The following is a 20,109-nucleotide window of genomic DNA, read 5'->3' on the forward strand; positions in this document are numbered from 1 at the left end:
AAATAGACAAGTACCAGATTGTTTGCAAACCAGCCAACTGGACGTACTGTTTGTGTGCCCCTTTGGCAGGTGGAGCGGTTCTGGATGCAGAGCAATGCAGTGGTGGCCGTCCTCGCTGGCATCGGGCTGGCTGCACTTGTGTCTGAGAGTAACCGAGTGCTGAACACCAAGGGGCTTCAGTGTCTGGAATGGCTTTCAGCAGCTCTTTTTGTGATTTACCAAATATATTCTAATTACAGGTAAGAAGTGGTTATTTTTACAAAAGGAAGCACTCAAGCTAGAGACTTTGGATAGTTAGGTTCTAGGACTTTATTTCATCTCTGACTTCCACTGGTTTTCAAAGGGAGACAGCATGGTCTGAATGCCGTGGTTCTTCAACTTTTGAACCGCACTCCCAGCGTGAGTGTCGTGTGGTTCAGGGCATTGCAAACAAAGGTTCCGGGGCTGCATGTGCACTGTTTGTATATTTTCCTCTGAGGAGCCCTAGAGATAGCTTATGGAATCTGCAGTGCATGTAAAAGACCACTTAGATGGAGAGTAAAGATATCTGGGGCTTCTTGTATGCCCACAGGTGATTCACTCTGTGCTTCAAGGATTTCATCTTCTGAGTGGTACCTGGTCCCTAGCTAGTTCATCTGTAGTAGTGAATATTAATTATTTTGAAATAAAGTTCTAAAAGTTTCTTAACCCTTAGGCATCGTTAGTATTCTGTGTATTTTTCAAAATCTTTTAAATAACGATTTTAACGAAAAATCTCAGTCTATGATAAAAGATGTCCGAGTTTTAAATGACAGTTCATTTGTTTCCAGCAGTATTGAGTAAACATTGCAGAGGAAGAAGAGTCCATTGGAATTTTGTTATAGTAAGATTTGATTGGTATTTTACAAGGTTAAATTTCCTCTTCCAACTTAACTCTAAAAAAAGCTGATGTTCTTTGTGATGCCTGCGTGGAGCCAGTGCTAGGAATGCTACGTCACCAGGAGAGGCCGAGTGGGATCCCCAAACGCAGCCGCTCCCTCGCTCCCTCGAGAAGGGTTTGCCAGGCCTGCAGTGTGTGCTCACCCAACCTTTCCTCATCCCAGTCTCCACCCGGCTCGGGTCTTCAGGGCAGTCCACGTTCAAGACCAGGGATGTCAGCACAGGCTGGGTGGTTTGATCTTGTTTCGATTCTTTTATTTGCCGCTGGTGGCTGGAATAGATAGGAACATTGCCGGCTGGTGAAATGTGACGCATCACCCTGCAAAGTGAGGATTCCCATGAGGAAACTGTTTCATCGGTTACAAAAGCAAGGATAGTATTTTGTCCCTGGAAGTGTTTGTTTGCTTTGTGGTACTACCCTGGTGATTCAGATCTAGGCTGTGTTTCTCAGTACCATTAAATGTAATGGGCCTGGTAAGAACAGGAAGGACATGGCTTGTTCAGTTTTTTCTTAAACTTTTACTCTTTTGGTCTTCTTTTATGGGAAGTGCTCAGAATCCACGCTAGTTTTTCTTGAAAGTAGAACATGCACTTAATCATTGAAGGGAGTTGGACTGCTTTTGTTACCATGCCTGAAGAGAAGTAGCAACCGAGCCCCCTCTTGCTTGCCTCCCTTCTCATTGGTCTCATTCCCTAACGACTTCTTGGTCTGTGAGGGAGGGGAAGGGGGTGAGGAACACAGGGAGCCTGTGGCTCAAGGGAGGGAGTGGTGCAAAGGATCAACTTTGCAAGAATTAGATGTCACCCTGTTTTCCAGAAACTGGCAGATTTCTTTTTTCTTTTTAAGATTATATTTATTTACTTTTAGAGAGAGTGGAAGGGAGGGAGAAAGAGAGGGCGAGAAACACTGATGTGCAAGAGAAACATCGATCAACTGGTTGACTCTCACACACCCTCAACTGGGGACCTGGCCTGCATCCCAGGCACGTGCCCTGACTGGGAAGCAAACTGGCAACCTTTCAGTTCACAGGCGGGTGCTTGATCCACTGAGCCACACTGGCCAGGGCTCTTTTTGCATTTCTGAATGTTCCTAAAGGGAATTAACATGAAATTACCTTAAATTCTAAGTGGAATCAGAAACCTTATGTCTTTTTAGTGAATTGGATACACTTTTAGGAAAATAAAGTTCTTGAGCACTAAATGATTTCCTTTTGATGAAAACAATTATAAATTCTACAATACATTTTTTTAATTGCACAATTAGCTCCTTTTTTCCCACATGATAGTGTTCACTTTTCAAATATAAGCATGTTCTTAGAAAATATAAAGTTGAATACTCTGAAGCAGTAAATACAGACTGTATGATGGGAAAGGAATGGGGCAGAAAATAAGCCCTATCTTATTAAAACTGAAGCAATGTGTTGCTATTTTAATGTGTTTTTCATCTTCTTATTTAGCATTTGTGACCAAAAGACCAACTATGTGATTGATAAATTTGCAAAGAACCTCCTAGCCTCTATGCCTCCTGATGCAATTATCTTACTCAGAGGAGATTTGCCAGGAAATTCTCTCCGTTACATGCATTATTGTGAGGGACTGAGGCCAGACATTTCACTAGTGGATCAAGAAGTAAGTATATGAAAAATCTACTAGTATTTAGAATATAGGAATTATAATCATTCAAAAATTTGTTTAAAAAAACTTTTTAATAGTGTATGGATACAGTAACCATAATCACTCTTAGGTAGAATGTATATTACATTTTTTTGCTAATTTTAACTAATGATATAAGTCATATGAGTTATCTTTTCATTATTTAAATTGAATGTTTTAAGAATGTGTTTCATGTTAGATTCGAATAATATCCTAGGTCCCTAGTTCGCATGACAAACCATGAAAATATTTTTAAACGGTTTTGTTACATTCAAATTAACATTGCCCACTGGTCCAAGGATTAAAATAAATTAGGTTGAATATAAAATCAGTCAGACTGCAGGTAAGTAAACATTTTGCTCAAAATAGCTATTATTAACCACAACTCTGCTATAGAATTTTTGTGTAAACTTTGTTGTCTTATCGAAAAAATATTGTTGGAGAGGCTTGTGAAAATGTTGAAGTTTATTAAAACAATCTCTGGAACTGATTATATTTAAATTATAAGATTTATTATTAAACCATAAATACTTAAAAGGGAACAAATCTGATTTTTTAAAATTTTTTATTTTATTTTTCCATTACCATTTAACTCTGTTATACCCTCCTCCCTGCAGCAGTCACCACACTGTTGTCCGTGTCCGTGAGTCCTTTTTCCTTTTCGCTCAATCCCTCACCCCAACTTCCCCACCACAGTAGCTGTCATCCTGCTCTCCATCTATGAGTCTGTTTCCATTTTCCTTGTTATTTCAGTTTTTTCATTAGATACCACACATGAGTGAAATCATATGTTATTTGTCTTGCTCTGACTGGCTTGTTTCACGTAGCATCATGTTCTCCAGGTCCATTCATGCTGTTGCAAAGGGTAAAATTTTCTTTGTTTTTATGGCCGAGTAGTAGTCCATGTGTAAATGTCCCATAATTGTTTTATCCACTCATCTACTGATAAGACATTTGGGCTGCTCCCATATCTTGGTGATTAATGAATAAAACTGCAGTGAACTTAGGGATGCTTATGTTCTTTGGAATTAGTGTTTTGGGTTTGTTTGGATATATTCCCAGAAGTGGAATCACTGGGACAAAAGGCAGTTTCATTTTAATTTTTTGAGGTGTCTCCATAGTGCTTTCTATAGTGGTTTCACCGGGTCATATTCCCACCAACAATGCAAAAGGGTTCCACATTCTGCACCTCCTCACCTGCACTTGTGGTTTGTTGATTTATTAATGACAGCCATTCTGACAGGTGTGAGGTGATATTTCATTGTTGTTTTAATGTGCATTTCTCTGATGATTAGTGACGTTGAGCATCTTTTCATATGTCTATTGGTGTGTCCTGTTTGGAGAAGTGTCTGTTCAGGTCCTTTGCCCATTTTGTAATTGGATTATTTGTTTTTTTGATGCTCAGTTGTTTTTAGAGCAGTCCCCAGGAAAAGAGAAATTTTTAAACTTAAAAAAATACTATGATTAGTTTGGTTGAGTAAATCATAAGGCACAATATTTATTTAATAGATTTTGTTGAATTAATAAACAGCTAAAACTTTTTGGATAAAACTTTATAAACACATGTGCAAATCTAGGGAAATTTACAAATGACACGTTTTTATAAGCAGTTTACATTTATATCTAGTATACCTATTAATTTGATCTGCAGGCTAGTTTCTGACAAAAGCTAGGTTATTTGTTGATAATATGGTATCACAGTATGTTTTTAAATACTGTTTGGGATGGCAGATACTATAGTTGAAAGGCATGGATTTCAATGTTTGGGGGTTTTTTGTATATTTTTATTGTACTTTTTCCATCACCATTTATCCCCCCGTCCCCTCTGCCATCTCCACCCCAGCTCCCCCATAGACTTCAGAGTTAATTAGACCCAAATTCAAGTCTTCATCCTGTCACTTCCTGACTCTGTGACAGGGAGCTAAGGTTTGTCTTCTCAGAGCCTCTGCGTTCTTATTTATAAAATTGAAATGATCACCATATAGATAGAATGCTTGTGAATGCAAGAAACAAAATACCTGATTAAGAATAGCTTAGTCTATGGAGTTTTTTAATCTCAAATAACAAGGAGTCTGCAGGTAGTTGGCATTGGGATACTCTAAACAGTTCAATGGTGACAGAGTCTGGGGCAGCTTTTCTGCAGGTAACTATAGAACTAAGAAAATGACTTTTTCTGGTATTAATGATTTACTTTAAATGTCAGGATATATAATTAATTTGGAGATACTAATAGATTCAGATAATTTAGCCAAAAAGGTTTTTATCTTTGAAGCCTAGATGATCATATGATTGAGCGTCCCTGCGGGGCAGGGATTGCATCTTCTTCATGAGGTGAGCATTCCTGTCTTTTGAATGAATGAAAGAATGGAGTAATGACACAGCTTCATTTTGCCTAGGTTGTCTAGTCTCACCATCAAAGACATCAGCTTCAGCGAACATAATTTGAGAACTGTTCTATGCCAAGCAGTGTGCTAGGTGCAGGGGCACAGGGATGAGAAGAAGCAGTCCCTTCCCTCTAGGAGTTCACAGTGTAGCCAGAAATGGGCTAGGAGCTATAGTAGAGGAGGCACCAGTGCCCCAGGAGCATACCATTCTGCTGTGGAAGCTGGGGAGGCCATCGTAGAAGAAGTGATATTTAAGTTGGTTTTGAAAGTTGCGTACACATTCTCTAGGTCTAAGAAGGGGGGAGGTCATTCTGGATAATCTGTGAAATGCATGGAGTCAGAATGAAACTAGATGCTGACCTTACCAATGACAGTCATGACTTAAGACATGAAATCTAAGGTTTAAGACATCACAAGAGTGATCAGTGCCACATACCTTGATGAGCCTGTATCTACATTTTAGAACTTTTTTTGTTGTACTTGCGGAATTTGATTTTCTTTAAAGAAGTATAATAGAAGCATGATATCATATGTTGTTTTTCTGTCAGATGATGACTTATGAGTGGTATTTACCCAAGATGGCAAAGCATTTACCCGGTGTCAACTTTCCTGGGAACCGGTGGAATCCTGTGGAAGGAATATTACCTAGTGGAATGGTCACATTTAATCTTTATCATTTTCTTGAAACAAATAAACAGTAAGCATTCTTTTTATATAATAGCTTTTCTAAAATCTTAAGCTGTTCTAAAATTGTTTATGTGGCAGCTGTGCTTCATCCAAAAGACCAATTTTCTACACCTATTTTCCTGTCACCGGTGAGATTATCTTTGTAATTAAATTGAATATCTGTGCATAAATAAGGCCAGGCAGAAATAAATGTTATTGTTCTGGGTAAAGGAAAAATAAAGACAGATTAGCAAGAATAGCAAATAAGATCTTAGTATAATTCAGAGAAATTGGAGATGTGCCTGCCTACTTGAAGTCATTGCAGGTAGATTGCAAGCAATTCTAGTTCCCCTGATCAACACTATGCCCCCTTTAAAGGAAATGTTTTCCGGGAAGAATCACTACATAAAAATAGCTTAAGGATTTTTTAAATAAAGGATAAGGCATTTTTATAAATAAGAAAAACACCTACAGTTATATTGGCTGAGAGATAACATGTGAGAGTTGTAAATTCTATGCTTAAGAACTTAAATTATTCATAGTTAAGATCAAGAATAAGTAACTCCTTCTATAGTATAGTGTTGAACATGTCTCCTGTCCACGAAATGCTTGGGATTGTCCAGAGTGTGAGGAAGAAAAACTTATCTCATAATTTCTATTATCTTATAAAGGGGACTTAAGAAATTTTTTATGAATTGCAAAGTTAAATTATCCCTTACTAAGAACATAATAATATAGCTTTGGTGTTCAGAGTCTGAAGTTTACTGTGGCTTAGGAAGTAATACGAAGGCAATGGATATAAATGTGCTGTGAGAATAGCACATAATTGTCCTGTATTGGAATGAAATGCCAAGAACCATTAACATCCCCAAATAGGCATTTGTGTGTATGTGTGTGTTAATTGTGTTTAATTCAGCCTCACAAAAATTTATTGACTCTACCATGTTCCAGCTTATATCAGGCCCCGGCAATATAATGAGAGTCAGTTCCAAATTTAAGTGGACCACAATCCAGTTGTATGTATGCACAGATATGAATACAGCTGGCCATGATATGATGAGATAAGCTCTATACTAGCAAAGCCTTGTACAGTGTGAGATACAGTAAGTGTTCAGCGTGTGTCTGCTGAATGGAGGATTTAACTGACAGTATTATCCAAGTGTTCTGTGAGCATGGTTGGGGAAGCAATTAATTCTGCCTTGGGGCATTCATTCAGCATTTATTTAATAAGTATTGGGTGTCCAAAGAATCCAGACAACTATACTAGCCACAGTTGCATAGACATGATCCCTGCTATTACTCCTTTTAAATACGGTTTCAGGTGTTATCTTCACTATGAAACAGATAAATTATAGTATCATCTGTTAAGTGTGATGATGTTAGTATGTACAAAATGTTGGAGACCTAAAGACTAAGTAGCATTTTTCAAGTGGGTGGGAGAAGGCTGATTTAAGGGAATTGCATGTGCAAAGTCATGGAGAGGATGTGCTGGGCTCCAGGGAAACTTGGGATGGCCCAGTGTGCTTAAAGCTCAGGGCTTAGCAGGCTGCTAGGTGAGGGGATGAGTGTGGCGAGATGGTGGGCCCCAGGGCATGGGGGGATTTGTTCTGTAGGCACGGATGAGGCATTTCCCCACACTTCCTCCTACGGAAATAAGTATCTCACCCTCCTTGTGAAAACCCTAGGATGATACAGACAAGTATAAAAAACATCATTATCATCTGTCTTTTGAGGACAACCACTATTGACACTTTAGGAAACTTTTTGGGATTCTATTTATTTTTAACAGAAATTGTTTCTTTATATATACACATATATACCCTTGCATAATATATTTTACATTACTGGAATAATACTCAGTTTCCTGTCAATTATTTCTTCACCAAATACCTTATTATGAGCATTTTCCTGTGCACTCAATAAAAAGTCTTCCTTAACATCTTTTTGGGCTGTATAATATTCTCCAGTAGACTCATGATAACTTAACAAGTATTTTATTGTTGGACATTGTTATTGTTTCTAGATCTTTTCTATTGTAATACAGCATAGTGATGAACATTCTGGCCCATAAATTTTTGTTAATATTTTTGACTAAGCAAGGCCACAGGATAAATATTGTTTATTGGTATAGGTTTTTATTTTTTAATTTTTTTGTTATTCAGTTACATTTGTCCTCACTTTTCCCCCATTACTCTCCCCTGCCCTACCTACCCCCAACCTCCCACCCCCGTTGTCTTTGTCCTTGGGTCCTTTATACATGTTCCTTGACCTGACTTTTCCCCTTCTTTCCCCCATTGTCCCCCTCCCCTTCCCTCTAGTTACTGCAGTTTGTTCTTTGCTTCCATGTCTTCAGTTCTATTTTGCTCACTTATTTGCTTTGTTGATTAGGTTCCAGTTAAAGGTGAGATCATATGGTATTTGTCTTTCACCACCTGGCTTATTTCACTTAGCATAATACCCTCCAGTTCCATCCATGCTGCTGTGAAGGGAAAGTGTCCCTTCTTTCTTTCTACTGCATAGTGCTCCATTGTGTAAATGTACCATAGTTTTTTGATCCATTCATTTACTGATGGGTACTTAGGTTGTTTTTAGCACTGGACTATTGTAAATAGCACTGCTATGAACATTGGGGTGCATAGGTTCTTTTGAATTGGTGTTTCAGGATTCTTAGGATATAATCCCAGCAGTGGGATTGCCAGGTCAAAAGGCAGTTCCATTTTTCATTTCTTGAGGAAACTCCATATTGTTTCCCACAGTGGCTGCACCAGTCTGCAATCCCACCACCAGTGCACTAGGGTTCCCTTTTCTCTACAACCTCGCCAGCATTTGTTTGTTGATTTGTTTATGATGGCCATTCTGACAGGTATGAAGAGGATGGTATCAGTTTTTAAAATAAAGTCTTTAGTTTAAAATGTAGTATGTATTTATTATAGAATAGTAAATTATTTTTAACTAGAAAAAGTATGATTCTATCACTCAGAAATAACAAGTATATAAAAATGCATATTTTTTACAAAGTTGAAATCACAATATGGAAAAATTTTATTTTTGCATTGAATATTACAAAACTATTTTCTTAACCTTTTTACAAATCATTTAAAATGTTTTTAGTGGGTACATGTACTATTATTTAATCATAGATGAATTGAATTATTTGTAGGTAGTTAATATGATATCTTAATTTTGCCCATCATAAGATTATAGGCTACAACAAATGCCTTTGTGTATATAGTTTTCTTGTGGAGGAGGTGGAAATTTGAATTATTAAGGTAAATTCTCAGAAGTAAAAGTTTAAGTCAGAAGACATGAACAATTGAAAGACACTGAATACAGATTTTTTCCCCCCTGAAGCATTGGACTATTGGCATTAAATGAAAGCTTTCTGAATTGGTACTTTTTAAAAAGAAGAAAGTTAATATTTATTGAACACCTATTATTTGGTTTTTTAATGTGCAAAAATTCACCCTTTTTTTGGTGTACAGGTCTATGAATTTTAACATGTGTATACGTTTGTGTAACCCTGGCAACAGTCAGGACACAGAGCAGACCCATGCCCCCCGGAAACTCCCGTGTGCTGTCCCTGTGCAGTCCTGCTGTCCCCGAAGCCCTAACCCCTGCAGCCACTGGTCTGTTCCCTGATGCTGTGGTTTCACCTTTTCCAGAACATCACATAAATGTACTCATATACTATAAGACACATTTTTTTCTTTCCCCCAAATTTGGGAGGAATGATGGTTCTTAATGCTGCTGTTGAGTTCTGTTTACATTTACATTGGTGAAATATTATGTTATTTATGTTATAAATATTTTACCACATTTTTTGCTTCAAAAATTTTTTTCCTATGGTTTCTTCCTCTAAAACCTAGGTGCGTCTTGAGTCCGAAAAATATGGTAACCTTTTGACAACTGGCATATTTCACTTAGCATAATGCCTCAAGATCCATCTAAGTTTTTGTGTGTACCAATAGTTTATTCCTTTTCACTGTTGAGCAGTATTCCACTGTGTGGCTGTACTACCATTTATGTATTCTTCATCTCTTAAGGACATTTGGGGTGTTCCCAATTTGGGGCATTTGTGAATAGAGCTGCTGTGAACATTTATGTATGGGTTTGCATGAATATATTTTCATACCTTAGAGTGGGATTACTGGATTGTTTGTTTTTTGCCATTGAGCTTTAAGAGTTCTTTAAATATTCTAAATACAAATCCATTGGCCAATATATTATTTATAAATATTTTTCCCAGTTTGTAGCTTGCTATGTTATTATTTTCAAAATGTATTTTGAAGGTCAAAGATTTTTTTATTTAGATGAATTCCAATTATCATTTTTTCTCATATGAATCATACTTTTTCTTATCATATCTTAGATATTCTTTGTCTAATGCCAGGTTACAAAGATTTCCTCATTTTTTTTCTATGAGTTTTATAGTTTTGTGTTTTAGATTTCAGACCAATGATTCATTTTGAATTAATTTTTGTAATGAGACAGGGGTTAGGACAAGGGGCTTTTTTTGCATATGAGTGTCAAATTGTCCTAATATTATTTGTTGAAAGTATTATCCTTTCCTCATTGAATTGCTTTTGTGCCTTTCTCTGTATTTATTTTTTTTAATCCTTCTGGGGTTCTTGCTTGCTTTTAATTTGATTAGTGTTTTCATCTTGTATCTTTCTTTGTCCTCTTGCTTTTAACCACCTATGTCATATTTAAAGTGGGTTTCTTACAGATATCATACACTTGGGGTCTGGTTTTATTATCCATTCTGACAGTGTCTACTTTTTATTGGTATACTTAGACCATTTACATTTAACATAAATATTAATTTTTTCAGATGTACGTTTCCCATTTATTATTTGCTTATTGTTTTTTCCCTCTATTTTTTATTCCACTGTTTCCCCTTTCCTGCCTTCTTTTAGATAAATTGATTTTTTTTAGCATTCCATCTTAAATTATTTATTGGGATTTTTACTATGTTTCTTGGTAAATTATTTTTAGTGGTTGCTCTTGGGATTCCAGCGCACACACTTAACTCTTCACAGCCTGTTTAGGGTGGATGCTTCAGTGCTGCGGGTGGGATGCAGAAAGCCCGCTGCCCTGTGTCCCTTTCACCACCCCCTTCGATTGTGTCATCGTGTGTGTCGCATCAGACGCGATCGTGTTCATTTTCAACTGTCGTGCGTGTATTCGTAACACTTCAGATAAAAAATAATCTACAATATTAATCCAGGTATTTGCCAGATCTGTTGTTCTCCCTTCAATCCTGATGTTCCAAGTTTCCCTCTTGTATCATTTCCCTTCCGTCTGAAGATATTCCCTCAGTGTTTCTTTTAGAGCAAGACTATTGGCAGTGAATGTTCTTAGTTTTCCTTGATCTGAAAATGTATTTCACCTTCATTCCTAGATATGGAATAATAAGTTGATAATTCTTTTCTTTTCCCCCAGCACTTTAAAAATGTTATTTTACATACTTTGGACCTGCATGGTTTCTGTTGAGAAATTCAGAGTCTTTCAAATCTGATTTGTACACAGATACAAATCATTGTATCTGTATAAAAGGTGTGGTTTTTCTCTGGCTGTTTTCAAGATCATTTGCCTTTAGATTTCAGAAGTTGGATTACAGTGTGTACGGGCATGGATTTCTTTGAGTTTAACTTGTCACTGAGTTTCTTGAATCTGTAAGGTGTGTCTTTTCCAAAAATAACATTTTTCCTGCTCTACAGTTTTTCTCTTGGTTTGGGATTCTGATTGTATGAATGTTTTGTCCCACAGGTGATTTCTTATAATGTTACAAACACATAGGTTTTATCATTTATGTCTGTATACTTCTGCCCAGTCCCCCAAACAGCTTTTTCACACTAATTTCAAACAGTCTATTCCAGACAGATTTAAATAGACCAAAATGTTTGCAAATGACTTATTGGTGAATAGTTTTAAAGGGTCAAAAGTGACCTTCATCAGTTACATTTATTTAACATTTAGAACTTTAAGGGGAAAATACATCTTTTTTTTTCTGTTTTCAATAGGAAAGAAACATTTGCTTGCATAGGAATTCATGAAGGTGACCCAACCTGGAAAAAAAGCTATTCACTTTGGCCGTGGGGTTCTTGTGACAAATTAGTTTCTTCAGAGATTGTATTCAACCCTGAGGAATGGATTAAACGTACAAGAAATATCTATAACTGGACTGAAGAATATGGACGGTATGAATAACAATTATATTTTTCACTAGTATATAACAATTTGTGTGCCTAAAAACACTAAATTTTGAGGTGTCTTTACATTTTTTGGATATTTTTGTTATTGATATTGTCATTTGCTGCCCACAGAGTATCACAATAGAGAAGGAGAATGGGAATTTCCTGTCCTCGGGTTGAAGGGCAGTGGGCGACGGGAGGGCAGGGAGGCTGTGGCTGAGCGCACACAGAGTTGGACCATGGGACTCCCACTTCCCGGTCTTGTAGTGCGTGTTGTCCGCCAGCCTGTCTCGTGCCCTCAGGTGGAATAGATTCATTAACAGCAGCAGAGCTTTAAAAGCCACTCTGTTGCCTGTGATAATCTCCACGTCATGCACTTTTCATAGTTTTCTTTCCTAAAAGAGTGGTAGATAAATTCTCTATAGGGAAGACTGGGACTTGAGGAGCTTTTTCTTCACAATAGTTTATCATCAGCCTGGTTGTGTTGTTTTGGGCCTGATTAGTCTTCTTGCTTGAAGGAACTTCTTCTCACATGGAAAATGAGTTCCGTCTAAAGAAAGGTGCCTCCACTGCCGATGTTTAAAAATGTGAATTATTTAAAGATTAGATAATTATTGCTTCTAATTCATGGACAACAGACATGATCCTATGAAAAAATGCTATAAAGAGTTAATGAAATTGAGCAAATGGACCTGTTGCTGTGCACCTGCCGGAGATGGATAAGTAAAGTAGGTCTGTCTGCACAGGGCACTCTGAGACCATCATCAGAGGTTAGAGAACAGCCTGTTCTGTAAAGAGCTGATGACAGCACAAGTACACAACGCAGCTCGTTATCTTTGTTCAGTCAGAATAGATGCATAAGAGAAATTTTAATTAAGAGAAGGAAAAAAATTAACAAATGGTTTAGCCAGCATCCTTTGAGGAGCATCCTGCTCCAGCAGTGCCTTAGCAAAGCCAGGAGCACGCCCCGGTCAGGCCTCTCCCCTTGCCTCCGGGCTCGCTGGCTCTTAGCTGTGTCTGTAGGGCAGGCGAGGCCTGAGCCTCGCCCCTCTGCCTGCCTGACAGTTCTTAGAACAGCTGGCTCCCCAGAAGCCTCCAGCCTCTTCTCGCCAGTCCTTTGTTTGCTCCCACGAGGCACTGGGGCTCATTATGCAGATTAAGAACACATTTGCCAAAACTTCAAATTACTAATAATCCAACTTGTCTAGCAAAGTTTTATTTCGATCTCTATCAGTACTTCAAGGTCCAGTCTATTTTATTTGCCTTGTAAGATTATAAAACAAAGATTACATATCCATAGCAATAAATGTAGCTGGCAGAAAAAAGTTACTGTTTTCTTATAACTACAGGTTTGATCCATCGTCTTGGGAATCTGTGGCCAATGAGGAGATGTGGCAAGCAAGGTGACTACTCTACAGTTTCGTGTTTTCGATCTGTTTCTAACAGGACAGAGAAGTAGCCTGTGGCACTTTTCATTTCGGGAGTAGGGGTGGTGGGTGATAATAAAAAACATTCACGGGCAATCATTTTGTTTGAGGTAGTACACTAATCACTGTACTGAATAGGCTCATTTTATCCTCACAACAACCTGTCAAGAAGTTAGTGTTACCTCCGCTTTACCGAAGACCGCACTGGAGGTGGAGAGGTCACTTGTCCAAGGCCACATAGCCACGAGGATGGAGTCTGACTCTGGAACACTCGTAACTTCGATCCCCTCCTGCCTCAGCTGAACCAAAGTGAGCGTAATTGAGGAGAAGTTGATAATTGCCTTGTCTCCATGTGTACTGTGCGAGTTGATTAGTTAAGCACTTACTGAGTACTTCCTGGAGGCCGGGCATTGTGCCAGGCATGGAGACTGCACGTATGAACATGACCAAGTTCCTTCCCGTGAGTGGCTCACAGACTAAGGGAGCGATCACACATGTTAAAGGAGACTTGAGTATTAATGTGCTAGAAGCTGTACTTTTCTGTCGTTCCTGTCCGAATACTTCATGGAGATACTATTGACTCTCTAGGTTTCTGTCATTTTTAAATATTTAAAGCACCTAATGCTAACAGACTTTGCCCTAAATGTTAATGTACAAGTTATAAATGATACAGATGCGGGGTACCGTGTACGTAAGATGTACTTCCTGCAGCAATGGAAGGAAGCCCACTCTGGGCCATTGCATTGGACTGTGCATTGCACTGAGCCTTGACTTATGGTGTATAAAGGGTTTACTTATAAGTATTAAAAGGGCTTTTTTTAATTGTCAAGAAATATAGCTCCAAAATAACAATTATAAAAATATGCATACTGTAGTTTATGCAGCAGTGTTTTTGAAAATGTCAGAAATGGCATATTTCAAGTTATCAGCCTAGGTATAGAGACGAAAACTTGCTTTGAAGACCTGCACAAAGATGTACCATGTGTTCACACAGTTCTTCACTGTGATTGATTGTGGGAAGGCCAGGGGAGCAATCCCATGAAGAGGAAAGCAGGTTGCTGTCTGGGCAGGTATTAGTGAATTGGTGTGCTGAATACAACTGGGCTGCATTCACGTGGTCAGAGTGCAGCCACCTCTGAGGAGCTGATTGCTCACGGCGTGAGCCGCCGCGGCGGGCACCTTCAGGGACGTGCTGACAAACTCGGCAGATCTCCCAGTTCCCAGCTGCTCTTGCAGAACAATAATGCACATCTGGAGGGAAAATCATGTGTCATGGTGATGATGAACATAAGCTTTGTTCTGAAGCTTTGTTCTGGAAGTCAGTGTGAAAGCAGTGTCTTGGCAGTAGGGGAAGAAGGGGATGCTCTTGGTCCAGAGAAAACGTCTATGGATGTGAGAAAAGCGAAAATAATGCAGTAAAGGGTTTTATATGTTCCTTATCAAAGGAAAAGTCTGGCAGATTTAACTTTGAATATGCCACTGACAACATGATTTTGATGAAGTCCCCCCTTGCAGGATGAAAACACCATTCTTCATCTTTAACCTGGCGGAGACTGCGAACATGCCTGCAAATGTGAAAGCTCAGCTCTACACTCACGCGCATGATGTACGTTGTACCTTCACATATATCAGTGTATTGGGTGGGAGAGGGGGTGCTTGCTGGAGAGAGGGTACAACACAGTAGAGCTTTGACTTGTTTCCGGCTGGATTTGGCGTTATAAAGTGGTGTAAGTGGGAAGATACTCATATGAATCACAAGTATGTCTAAAGTAAATGGCTATAGTTGGCCAAACAGTGGTCCCCCTAAAGATGTCCATGTCCTGACCTCCAGAACCTGTGAATATGTGACCTTGCACGGCAGGGGGGCTTTGCAGATATGATTAAGGGTCTTGAGGTGGGGAGACTATACCGCATCACATGCTGGCGGGCCCATGTAATCAAGGCATCCTTATAAAGGAGGAGGAGGAGGGTCTGAGTTGGAGAAGGAGAAGGGACAGTGCAGGCAGAGGTCAGAGAGAATGATTTGAAGATGCTGTGTGTGTGGCCTGGATGCTGGAGGAGGGGACCATGGGTTAGGGAGCATACACAGCCTCTGGAAGCTGGGGAGGGCAGAGACACAGCTTCTAGAGCCTTCAGAAGGAACACAGCCCTGCCCGTGTTACAAACCCCTTGATTCGATGACTTTTCACCTCCAAAAGTATCAAATAATAAATTTACATTTTTTTATGCCACTATGTTTGTAGTGATTTGTCACAACAGTAACGGGAAACTAATATAATGGCTTTAGTTAAAAAAGATGTTCTGACAGGTTGCCCTCTATTGCAAAAGTCATGATCCTTAAGACACAGCCGCACCAAGGCTCTTGCACGGTCAGTGCTTTCTGATGGGAAAGGGGAGTACAGAACAGAGGTTTGCTTTCAAACTATTTTAACAAGTCCCCTCTTTTCTGTGATTTTTAGCACTGGGCTCTTCAGACACCTTCAGAGATAGTTTTGGAGCCTGCTATATGGGAAACAGATCTGCTGGCATGGGCCAATGAGAACAGAGCCCAGGAGCTACATATGTGAGCAACCCAGGCATTTCTCCTGTCCTGTCTTGAGGCTGCTATGGGCCCGCTCAGCCAGGGCATTTGTTTGGTGCTAAGTCAAAATAGCATGGTGTCCAGTCAGTATGACTAATTTTACTTCCAACTTCTGTGATCATTGGTCCACTGTTTATTCATTTAGTCGCCACTCACAGACCATTTACTGAGCAGCCAGTCTGCACCAAGTACTGTGGCGGGGATGATCGAGCATGGGCCCTGCTCTCAAGGAGGTGGCAAGCTAGAGAGGGAGCTAGGAGATGAAGTCCCTAGTTAAGTCCACTCTTGTGAGTGATGTGAGACATTTGCAGAGGTACTGTGGGGACAGGGAGCACGCCCTCCTGCAAGGGACAGTGGGGGGGAAGGGCTGGGAGGCTTCCCGCAGAGATGCCTCGGGAGTTTCATCTTGAAGAGCAGAAGGAGCTAGTCAGAGAGTAGTGAGAGAGGGGGGGAGGCCCAACCCTTGGGGTGCCTGCCCACTTAAGGACAGCAAGGGACGGATTATAGGGGACAGCATGCTGGAATTCTGGCTGGTAGTCGGAGGTCCAGGTTCAAGGCTCACTCTACCATTGATTGTCACCTGTAGTCAATTACCCTTTCCAGCCCTCTTTTCTTTTTTAAAAAAGTGGGCTTTAAACTTTAGAGATTTCTTCTCATATCCTGGTCATATCATATCCTGTTCATCAGTAGTACCCTGTGATTCTGTGAAAAACAAGCAGTGTTTAGTTGGGAGAAATCTGAGACTTACTAATGTTTCATATTCTCATCGGCAGTCTGTTTCACGGTCAGTTGTTAGGCCCCTGCTGAAGCTAATTGGTAGCTTTATTGTCCCGTTGGGCCCATACGATTTCCTCTTTTGCATTAACAGGAATCCACAGCAATCCATGGGTATCTCCTTAGCGTGTGTCTCCAGATGGGTGACATTGTTTGAAAGACAAATGAGGCCCAATACTTGATGGACTGACACAAATCCATCCTCCAGTACTGATTGTTCAAAAACATTCTTGTTGGGTGTAAAATATATTTTTTGTTATTATTTACATTATCCTGCTCAGTAGCTTACGCAGAATTATTAAGCTCAGGGGACATTAAGTTCAGGTGTAGTGGGGGAGCACAGAGTATCCCTGCTATCTTTAGGAATACATTTGAGGAATTCAAGATCTCCCCAATAAAGAGAATACAGTCCACCAAGACTATTGTCAACAGTAACACACACATACGCACATGCACACACACACACAGGAGGGAACATCATTCCATGTGAGGAGAAACGACTGGCTTCTTAAGGTATGGCACATGTGACCACCAGAATGAGTTGATGCATCAGTAGAGGAGTGTCCTGGAAAAGGGTGTAGGGTTATCCTGATGTCTGGGGACCATAGCAGGGGGTCATGACTGAGCTTCTCGTTCTCGGGAGCCACTACAGAAATGCTCACTGAGGTGCTGGCCGAGGCTTTGAACTCCAAAACCTCAGAAGGATTTCAAAAATGTGGGGAAATAAAGAACAGGAGCGGCCCCTGAGTGCCTGCTGTGTGCGGGGCGGCACGCCAGGCACGTCCTACACGTCCTTGTCCAGGGAGCCCCAGGAAGACAAGCAACAGGCAGAGGGAAAAGACTGTGAGGAAAGGGAGAGAAACACAGTATTTTACCAAGCGAATGAAAGGGGGCTCACTTCTTGGTTTTAGAGTATTTTAAAATGAAAATGTATTCACGAAAGTACAAGATGACTTCCCTGTCTTGTGGAGTGAAGGAAACTTACGGGAAAATTGCTTTAAAAGACAGCTTAAACAAGGAAGATTATTAAATATCAAAATGGCATACCAAACAAGGATTGTAGAAATTTTCAATGGGTGCTATTTAAAATTAAAAAGTTAGATATGAATTGGTCTGCCCTGGAGTAGGTGTTGGGGAAATAGATAATATATTGGGTCCCTTTCCATTGAATAATAGGACAAATACATCTCTAATGAAAAAGCACTGTCCCTAGAGAAAGCATCCTTGCTTGTTCCACGCTCTCATGGAGTCCACGGGCAAACTCAAATGCCTGTGGCTCCGTCTCCAACTCGGCAGTCCCCGAGAAGGCTGTGAAACCCCCAAATGACCAGGTATAGCCTCCCGTTCTGCAGATACGTGTCTACTTCTGTTAAATTTTCATGTTTTTCCACCAGAAAATTCTGTATCAAAAATTCTAAGTCTGTCCAATTAATACTGTCTCCGATGTTGAGAAATAAAATTCCTAATATATGTGAGCAAAGTTTTCACTACCAAAATTGTAATTATAGGAGACTATGAAGATTTTTAATATCTTGCTTTAAGGATGTCTCTTAAATTCTATCATGCCCAGCCTTGTCAGTGCTGGATTTGTTCGAGTTTTACTGTTACTGTCATTATTACTGTTGTTTTTAATGTAGGGAGAAATTCATGTGAACGTGAGGGACTAAATTTACATTCCTTCAAGTTCTTTTTCCATGCAGTTTTCTAAAGAAAGCTATTTTTTTCCTCCAACAGCTAAATTTAGAGTTTCAACCTTCTGCCTATTGAGTAAATAGCTTTCCATGAATTAGAACTAAATCCCCTTTCCCAGAACATCTTTCTGGAGGAAGAGCATTTTGTCCTGACACACTGTGTCCTAGGTTCCCTCTGCGCCATCTGAAAAACCCCAGAAGCAGTTTTAGATGAAGCACACGCGCCTGCTGCTACTGCAGTAATTACAGCAGCATCCCCGCATTTTCTGCACGGCCTAGCAACGATTAGACGTTTACTATGGGCTGCTTGGGACTTTCATTTTTCTCGTGTTTTTAATTTGTCTGTGTTTCCCGATTTTTGAAGAACAGTCCAGGTTTAATAATGAAATACCAACATTTTTGCTGCCTTCCAGCTTTATAAGGAGATTGTTTATTTACAAAAGGAACACCCAGCGAACTGGCACAAGAACTACGCCATCGCCTGCGAGCGGATGCTGCACCTGCGGGACCGAGGCGCGGACCCCGAGCGCTTGCTGTCGGAGACCATCAGACACCTACGTCTGTACACGCAGAAGGTGCCGAGCGACCCCCAGCTGGCTGATATTTCAGTCGCTCTGAAGCACCTCAGAAAAGAACTGCAAAGTCTGAGAAATATGAAAAATGTCTGAGACAGCAAAACGTGGAGAACCTGCTTGTCATCCTGCTTCTAAAATTTCGAGGTCCAAAACTTCTTCCTCCAAGAAAAGAAACTGGATTAAAAAATTGAAGACTAAGTCACTTCCCAGATAGAAGTAACACAGTGTAGCAGTAGCTTTCCGTGGGGGGTTTAGTGACTGAGTTGTGCTATTTATGCAAAATCTGTTTATCCCGTGTCCCCAAATTAGCATTTCAGTGAGAATCTTTTGAACATTCCTCCTACTTTCACAGTCTTTCACCTAATAATTTTGTTTGATTAGATTTTAAAAGAGAATGGACTCTATTCATATACTTAAAATATCCACTATAAATCTTCTAAGGGCCCTACCTATTGGGATCAGTTTTGTAGGTTAAATTCTTCAAACAATATCAGACCAAAGACATGTTCTGTTTCCTAAAAGTGAACTTTTTAAAAAAGAGTGAATCTTGTTATACTGCAAGTTAGAATCTCTCTTTTTTTTTTTAAGCTGTGGTTGTTACATAATCTCATGCTTCAAGCTAACACCAACCGGGTGATATTTTGAAGAAAATTGTGTTTTTATTGTCTTAGGTAATTCTCTGGAAGCACTGAAAATAAAGCTAATTCGTTGTTGCATTTTTCAGTTGCATAAACTGATTGGCAAGTAAAAGGATTTTGTCGTTCCTTAATTAATTTTATATTTGTGTTTTCCTTCTATTTGGGCTCATAAATCTGGGCCCAATAATTAGTAGGCTCCTGCTGCCAAAATGCAAAAGAGGGGGGGAACAGGGATTTGAGGGGGGAAATGGGGAGGTGGTTCAATAAATTCATTTCTGTTACAAGCATCTTTTATACATATTACTAAAGAGAACATAGTAAGAAATGCAAATAATAGTTCTTTATTTTATTATGACAGTTAATTAATAGCAACCTGTTTTAATGAATAAAGTCACTCAGAGTCCTTCAGCACTTCCTAAGTAGAGGCCCGAATCTGTAGGGATTCTTTTCCCCCCGATTGTATAGCTCCTAGACTCCGAGCACTATATAGGCCCCTGTATAGAAATGCTCACTAATGAAGAGGGAGGGCTAGAAGCTTGTCTGCATTCAAAGATCACTGGTGAGTCATTCAGCAAGAAAAGGCCCCTTACCAGGAATAGTCACAGTTC

The 20,109-nt window shown here is 39.7% G+C and overlaps 1 protein-coding gene across 7 annotated transcripts in view; it reads left to right on the forward strand.

Moving 5' to 3' along the window:
* Positions 1 to 19,632, forward strand: part of TMEM260 (transmembrane protein 260) — a 56,941-nt gene extending 37,309 nt beyond the window's left edge. For 2 of the 7 annotated variants that reach the window (XM_045823224.1, XM_045823227.1), the window contains 8 exons: positions 70 to 239; positions 2,376 to 2,547; positions 5,504 to 5,652; positions 11,645 to 11,821; positions 13,165 to 13,218; positions 14,758 to 14,848; positions 15,702 to 15,805; positions 18,702 to 19,632. In XM_045823224.1, the coding sequence (XP_045679180.1) occupies positions 70 to 239; positions 2,376 to 2,547; positions 5,504 to 5,652; positions 11,645 to 11,821; positions 13,165 to 13,218; positions 14,758 to 14,848; positions 15,702 to 15,805; positions 18,702 to 18,906 (1,122 nt within the window). In that variant the 3' untranslated portion in view covers positions 18,907 to 19,632. Of the gene's footprint in view, positions 1 to 69; positions 240 to 2,375; positions 2,548 to 5,503; positions 5,653 to 11,644; positions 11,822 to 13,164; positions 13,219 to 14,744; positions 14,849 to 15,701; positions 15,806 to 18,701 lie in introns of those variants that run through there. The other 5 variants (XR_006783799.1, XR_006783797.1, XR_006783798.1 and 2 more) reach the window with 5 other exon arrangements.
* Positions 19,633 to 20,109: the final 477 nt, after the last annotated feature.

The sequence above is a fragment of the Phyllostomus hastatus genome, unplaced genomic scaffold (assembly GCF_019186645.2).
Source record: "Phyllostomus hastatus isolate PE091 unplaced genomic scaffold, TTU_PhHast_1.1 phas_scaffold_501, whole genome shotgun sequence".
NCBI classification, from domain to species: domain Eukaryota; kingdom Metazoa; phylum Chordata; class Mammalia; order Chiroptera; family Phyllostomidae; genus Phyllostomus; species Phyllostomus hastatus.